Source organism: Felis catus, chromosome D3 (assembly GCF_018350175.1).
Source record: "Felis catus isolate Fca126 chromosome D3, F.catus_Fca126_mat1.0, whole genome shotgun sequence".
In the NCBI taxonomy this organism is placed as follows: domain Eukaryota; kingdom Metazoa; phylum Chordata; class Mammalia; order Carnivora; family Felidae; genus Felis; species Felis catus.
Genome location: NC_058379.1, coordinates 32,907,995 through 32,915,891, shown reverse-complemented (window position 1 = coordinate 32,915,891; position 7,897 = coordinate 32,907,995). Strand labels below are relative to the sequence as shown.

At 48.8% G+C, this 7,897-nt stretch overlaps 1 protein-coding gene across 1 annotated transcript in view; it reads left to right on the top strand.

Moving 5' to 3' along the window:
• Positions 1–311: 311 nt before the first annotated feature.
• Positions 312–7,897, top strand: part of GNAL (G protein subunit alpha L) — a 153,339-nt gene continuing 145,753 nt past the window's right edge. The window contains exon 1 of the mRNA XM_019814977.3: positions 312–1,136. Within this exon, the coding sequence (XP_019670536.2) occupies positions 770–1,136 (367 nt within the window). The 5' untranslated portion in view covers positions 312–769. The remainder of the gene's footprint in view (positions 1,137–7,897) is intronic.

Sequence of the window (7,897 nt, the reverse complement as noted above, 5' to 3'; positions counted from 1 at the left end):
ACATGTCTGCATGCGTGTAAAATGTAAGTGAGCAGAAAAAGGCGAGGCAAGGCGCGGCAATCTCTGCAGGGAATACATCCGGCAGTTCAAGATCTGAAAGCTAGCATCTCCATCCCTTTCTCCGGCTTCCCGTTCTCTTTTACCACTATCCCAGATTTTAAGTGCTGCAATGGCAGCTCTGGGTGGTGACGGCACCACCACCGCCACTGCGGCACTGTCCGCAGCTGCACGCCGGACTCGGGCAACCGTATTTACGGTATCGAAGTCCCGAGCGCGAGGCGGTGCCTGCCGTCTCGGGGGCCGGGCCAAGGCGGCGATATCTACCGTAATCAGAGTGGACCAGGCGGTAGGATTTACGGTGCAACCAGCACGGCTGCAGTATTTACGGTAACGAGGGTCGGCCCTGGCGGCGGTATTTACGGTAACGGGGGGCCGGCCCCGGTGGCGGCTTTTACGGTAACGGGGGACGGCCCGGAAGGCGGTATTTACGGTAACGGGGGCCGGGCTCGTGGAGGCCCGTCGGCGCGGCCGGCTCGCCGCGTTATCAGGTGATCTCCAGCCCGGGCGGCTGCCACCCCCTGCACCCCGCGGAAAATGCAAAATGGCCCTCCGGGACAGTGAGGGGCCGTGGCCCTCGGCCCGGGCCCGCCGCACCCCCAGCCCGCAGCCTGCGGGCGGTAGCGCCGCGCCGGGTGCGGGTGCAGCCCCCTCCCACCCCTCCGCGGGGGCCCCGGCCTGAGCCCCGAGCGGCCCGCGCCCTCGCGTCCACATGGGTCTGTGCTACAGTCTGCGGCCGCTGCTCTTCGGGGACCCGGAGGACGTCCCCCACGCCGCCTCGGAAGCGCCTGCGGAGGACGCGCGGCCCGGCCCGGTGCCGGCCCCGACCCCGGCCTCGGCCCCGACCCGGCTAGGGGGAGGCGCGGCCCAGACCCCGCTCCCTCGGGGCGCCGGCGAGAGCCCGGCGTGCACGCGGCCCAAAGCCGCCCCGAAGAAGGAGCGGCGACGGCGCCCGGAGCAGCTACGCGCGGAGGAGCGCGAGGCGGAGCGGGAGGCGAGGAAGGTCAGCAGGAACATCGACCGCATGCTCCGCGAGCAGAAGCGCGACCTGCAGCAGACGCACCGGCTCCTGCTGCTGGGTAGGTGTCGTCGGCGCGCGCCCCGCCCCGGCCGGGCGCGGGGCCCGGGTCCTTCCGCACCCGGTGGGCTACGGTCGCAGACGTGTGCGGGGCGGGTGGTCAGGCTGAAAACGTCGCTAGGTCGACTTTTACACCGACAGTATTTACATCCTTGATTTGGCCGACAACACACTGCCGGCCTTAGCTGCCTTCCACACCTTGTGATTTGGGCCATTTGCCCATTTATTACTAATTAATGAGCTTCTCTGGGAATTTTCCCCCCTCAATTGATTTGCTTCCCCGGCCTGTGATCCACAGGGATGGCTAACGCGAGCATCTCATTTCCTGCAACGGTGTAGTCACGCTGCACTTTGTTTTAGGAACACAAATGGCAGGAGACTGGAAGGCCTTTTAGCGTGACCGCAAAGCGTTATTCCAATCGCAGAATTAGGGCAGAGTTGTCGGTGGGTGTGGCTTGTAGAAGTAACTTCAACAGCTGAAGATGTGGCACTTCTATTTCATTGAGTAATTGCAGCCCTAGTGCTCTCGGAACGTTTGCTTCTCTTTCAGAACCAGAAGCAGAATAGCGTGGCAGGCTCCCCGAGAGCTGTGCGTGGTGCTAACTGCCTGCAAGAAAGCGGGCACCAAGTCACCAGCGTTTTAAAGGAACAAACTGCTACACGGTTTGCTAGGATTTTCTCAAAGCTTTAGCTGTAGCAAGCATAGCAGTGCTTCTCCAAGTTAACACCCGGAAAGCATTTTCTATGTACTCTACTGGAGAATAAAAATAAATAAATCCTTTAAAATTTTTAAAAAATCATGAATTCCTGATGCTGCTTGACGCCTTTTAAATGTTAAGGCAAGGGGCGCTTGGGTGGCTCAGTTGGTTAAACCTTGAATCTTGGTTTCAGCTCAAGTCATGATCTCACCCTTTGTGAGTTCAACCCCGTGTTAGAGCAGAGCTTGCTTGGGATTCTCTCTCCCTCCCTCCTTCTCTCTCTCTCTCTCTCTCTCTCTCTCTCTCTCTCTCTTTCCTCTGCCCCTCCCCTGCTCGTGTTCTCTCTACCTCTCTCTCTCAAAATAAATAAATAAAATTTTTAAAAAATACATGTTTATTTAGTTTTTGAGAGAGAGAGACAGAGTACAAGCAAGGGAGGGGCAAAGAGGGAGGGAGACAGAATCCGAAGCAGGCTCCAGGCTCTGAGCAGTCAGCACAGAGCCCCATGCGGGGATTGAACTCACGAACTGCTAGATCATGACCTGAGCTGAAGTCAGATGCTTAACCAATGAGCCATCCAGGCACCCCTAAATAAATAAACTGCTTAAAAAAATAAGTTGTAAGGCAAAAAATGTAATTAATATGTGGGCTTTTGACCCAAATTTTATGAGATAATAAAGAAAAAAAACTGTTTACTTCTGTGCTCTGTTATGCATAGGAAAAGAACCCATTCCATGACTTAAGATACCTGGTTATAAATGAAGGTGGCCTTTTTAACATTTAGAGAACCAATTAAGTCTTCAATTTAAAAGAGCTCACTTAACTGCAAGAATGACTAGTTAAAACAACACAACCCTAGCTGCTGTATCCTGGTGAGATATCTGAATTCTAAAATAAAATGAAATGGGGGGGGGGCGGTTGGTGAGAGAGAAACAGAGAAGAAAAAACTAAACAAGCAAGCAGGTTACCTGAACAGGGAAAAGGACCACATCAGAAGCAGAGTTCTCATCAACAGTGCTAACTTCTACACTATGACAGAGCAGCGTTTCCAGAGTTCCGAAAATATGGAATTGTAATCTTAGAATTTCATGTCTCATTAAACTGTTGTTTGTGTATGAGGGTAAAATAGATTTTCAGAAATGCAAGTGCTTAAAGCATGCTCCCACCCACTTATTTGTCTGGAAGGAAATTGATGTGAAATTGCTCAAGCCAAAATTTGTAAGTGCATCAGATTAAGATAACTCAAAAAGGAGAGGATTGTGGTCACAAGAAATAAGAGAAGAATAAAATAAGGTCTAGGGTTGTGGCAATGTAATGTTTTAATGTGATTGTGCAGTTGAACAAATTTTTTAAAAAATAAAAGGATAGGTGAAGCAGAGCTTGTCTGATATATATAAAAATGAATAAGCTTATGATTCTTTGAAGAGAAACTGGGAGATCTATCTAATGAAGGGGTTGATGTGCACCAAAGAACTAACTTCTAGTAACACATATTGAATGCCTATCCTCTTTAAAGATATTGTCTCATAGCCTAATGTAACTTGTATGTCAATCTCATATTGAAAATGGTGTTGAACCAAACAACTCACCCTTTGGGGGAAAAATACATTGTATCTGTCACCCAAAGAGGTCAACATTAAAACATATACTGTTGCATCAGGTTGACATGGTCTATCAGATTTTGTGTAGATTTGAGTTAAACTGAGAAAGGTTCTTGGTTTTGTTAGGATTTAGAATGGATTTAGCTGGAAAACTTTGAATCAAAAGCATGATTTACTGACCACTCATGTCCTCAAATGTTTGTTTTGCTGCTATTGTGTTGAGTAGCCATTTATCTTACTTGCGGACCCCATTTACTTATTCCGGAATGTGCATCAGAGAACTCACAGGCTCAGGAAGGACACATGCACTTCAGGGCCCTTCCTTACTCCATGCTCCCTGGTCCAAGGCTGTCCCATCTTCCATGTTGATATCTCCTCCAGGAGACATGCCCACAGTCTTCCATGGGAATAAATGTTTAACTCACTCGTGTCCATATTGAATTCTATTTGCATCTCTTGTTTGGCACTTTGTTACAATACACAGGACTTCATGGGTGCTTTGGTGCATGCTGATGCCCCCCTGGGTCCATGCCAATGACCTGGGCTTTGTTTCTTGCACAGGACTTAGCACCCCACATTGTGCTAAGAGCACTAGAGTCTGGGAGTCAATGTGACCCATGAGGGCTTAACAACAAGAGGGATGTAATTCCATTGTAACCTTTAGATGGAGCATTCTTTCAGGCATGGGGTGGCTGGATTTTAAGAGGGTGCAGCGACGGTGTGGAGATAAGATGGAGGTTCCAGTTAGCAGGCCACAGATCCAGAAGGGATCCTGGAGTCAGAGCTAGAGCAGTGGAGCAGGAAAGGGGAGGGAATGGTCTCGGAGAAGTGGGCATATGTCGGGTGTGTAGGGTGGACCATGGGGAGGAGTTCTCAGAGAACTCTGTTCTCCAGAGCATGAGCTGTATATGAGTAGGCTTGAACTGCCATAAGTGAGGTGCAGCAGATTTTGTTTCCTTTAGACCTCTCTTCCTGGCTCGCAGATGGCCACCTTCTTGCTGTGTCCTCACATGGCCTTTCTTCTGTACACCTGTACACAGGGGAGACGGAAAAATCAGATTAGAGACCCACGCTATGACCTCATTTAACCTTAAGAACCTCCTTAAATGCCCTGTCTCCAAATACAGGCTCTTTGGGGGTTAGGGCTTCAACTTATGAATGAGAGGTAGGGGGAGGGGCACAATTCAGAAGGAGGTTTCAGAGACAGACCACGCTCTGACTACAAGGGACCGTTGTGTCCTAGCTTCATCCCACTGTTGCCTTGTGAGAACTCAGGCCCACTGTTGCCAGGTCTTCTGAATTTCCGAAACAAGATGAAAATGCCCATTTTCATCTGACGCCTACTTATTTTTAAGCATTGGCTCAAATTAATAAAACACAACCTATGTGCCTGATGCAGTCCACAGGCCACCAGTTCTTATCTCTGATCTCTATCCCAAGCAACACAGACGTTTCTAGGCTCCAGTGGCAGCGGCCCTGGGTCTACACCGATGAAAACATGGTTGACAAAACTGAAGGTAGGATCAGAATATTTATCCAAACACCTTGAGCAAGGAAAGCTACATTCACCATTGTCCGAGCGAATTTTTCTACCACTGAGCTCATGGGGTTATCATATAGTAGATGCCACGGTCTTTTCTTCCACAGCTTTTGTTGACTCTGATGTGAACCTTGTTCACCACATACCTGTTGGGGCAGAGCCGTCATGTACGGCCCAGCTACTCATTTGATACTATTCCTTTTCCAGATTGTTACTCAATTTTCCAATTCTCAGTGGTGGGTAGGATTTATGGGTTTTTGCTGTATTCAACTATTTCCTGTCCTGTGTTTGTATGATTGGTATTTCTGTGCCAGGAATACACCTTTCAACAGGGAAGCGATCCCTTTGGGGCATTTGCTGATTTCCCTCTGCGCCCGGCTGTTAGTACAAACCAGAATGACCTCAGTCCAAGTGTTCAGTTGCTCCAAGAGGAGGTGCTTGGTATAGTCACAGAAACGTGGAATATTCTCCACTGTAGGGTTTTGATCACTTGTTTTTTTGTTTGTTTCTTTGTTTTCAAATAAATGGCTGGGATTTTTTTTTCTTTTTTGTAATAATTTTTGTTCATGTTTATTTATTTTTGAGACAGAGACAGAGTGTGAGCAGGGGAGGGGCAGAGAGAGAGGGAGACACAGACTCTGAAGCAGGCTCCAGGCTCTGAGCTGTCAGCGCAGAGCCTGACACGGGGCTCGAACCCACGGACTGTGAGATCATGACCTGAGCTGAAGTCGGATGCTTAACCAACTGAGCCACCCAGGTGCCCCTGGGTTATTTCCCCCCCCCCGTAATTCATGGTAATGCATACAGTGGCCAAGATAGCCATTGAGTTGTGCAATAGACTTGAGGTTCGTGGCTGTCTGCGGCACATCCTCGTCAACTCACTGCCTTCCTTTTGCCCCAGCTTCCCGTAGGAGCGTGGCTCTGAAAGTCAGTAGAAGTCCCAGATAACCTGACTACACCTTCACTTTCCTAAAGTCACAGAAGCGTCACACTTCCTTACAGCCTTGGAAGGGGATGTCATGCCCTTATGGTATTTTAGTCACAACTTCTGTATCATTCTACTGTTTAATTCATTAACTACAGTTTTACAGGCTTGACACTGGCATTGTTTACATGAAGCCAGATTTCATTCCCAGAATTCAAGCTGTTCTTTGACCTGTCAAAACACCGGAAGGTCAGAGCACTCAGTCAAAGCTGCTTTCTTTGACTTGGGTCGTAGTCAGCTCTGGCTGTGATAACACCACAGACAAGGTGGCTTACACCACAGAAATTAATTTCCTCACAGTTTGCAGAGGCTGGAAAGTCCAGGTTCAACATCCAGCAGAATTTGGTGTCTGTGGAAGTCTCCCTTTGTGGCTTGCAGATGGCTGCCTTCTCGAATGCTCTGTCATGGCAAGAGAGGGCACTGGTCTCCCTTCCTCTTATGAGGACACCAACCCTATTGGATTAGGGTGCCACCCTTATGACCGCCTTTAACTTTACTCCTAAAAACCCTGTCTCCAGATAGTCACGCTCAGAAACACAGCTTCAACATATGACTTTTGAGGGGACACCGCTCAGTCCATAACGACTTGCAAACCCATTCATGTTTATACAGATGATTAGTACTGGCTCTGAAACTGGCCTCAAGCTAGATGTCAACTACTGTGATTGTGTCACTGGAATATGTAAGTCTTTTTATGAATACTCTCAAAACTTGGGGATATACTTATGATCCACTAAAAGATGCATGGTGTTTAAGAACATCGCATTGGAGTCAGACAGAAATTTTGTTTGAAATCCCAACGTACCCATTTACCAGCTATGCGACTGTAGGTGAGGGCTGCAGTTTCCATATCAATAATAATCCTGATGCCACATGCTTACTGACAGGATTAATTGAAATTAGTTGAAAAAAAAAAAGTATGTAAACTTACTTGGCATAGAGCTTAGCACCTGGTGAAGACTCCATAAATTGGCACAATCTCTGAATTCTATATTCAGCGGAACCACTCCTCCCTGTGATACCCATACTCTAAATTGTAAACTAAATAGTAACACGAGATCACACAGTCTAAAAACACTAATCCCATTCCAGATTCACACAACCTCTCTGTAATGGAGCCCAGGATTCCAACCCAGCAGTCTGGCTTCGCTGCACCACACTGGCAAACAGCCAGCTGGAGAAGGTTGCAATGGTCCAGTCAAGAGAGGTGAAGAAGTGAATGCAGGCCGGTGTAGTAACAACAGAGAGGAAGGGCCAGAGGGGATCGAGATGTAGGCAAAGTAGAATCCACCAAATCTGGTGACTGAGGAGGTGGTGGAAAGGAGGGGCGGCGGGGGGGTGGGGGGGGGAGTCTTGGTAAAATCTTAGATTTCTCTCTTGGGCAATATGGCAATGGCACCCCCTACAATAGGGGACTTAGGAGGAAGAGAGAGGCGGAGTGAAAGAACAATGAATTGCGCTTGGAATGTGTTGAAGGTGAATCACCCATGAGAAGCCGGTGGGCATTGTCTGGGAAGCAACAGGCCCTGGGAGAGGGGATGCCACCCCAGGAGAATATTCAGAGTAGGAGAAGAAGGACCCAGGACAGGGCCCCAGATCAGAAGAGTGTTGCAGAAGGAAAGGTATAAAGAATAACAAAGACATCTGGGAGAAGCCAAGGAGTTTCAGCTGGGAGTTCAAAGATAATTAGGACCAAAAAGGAATGCCCAGCGTTTTCCACTTTGTGCAAAGGTGGTACAGGAGGCTGGAGACAAGAAGGCAGGAACAGTGCAGCTGTCACAGAGCCCATTCTGGGGAGGACAATACAGCAGTGACCACAACTTTCAACGTGGGCCTTAAGGAAAGGGTTTGGAAGGATCCAAATGAAATTGCAGGATGTGTACAGGTGATTGCCTCCTGCAGGTGAAGAGAAAGACGTGGGGAAAGGAATGATCAGGT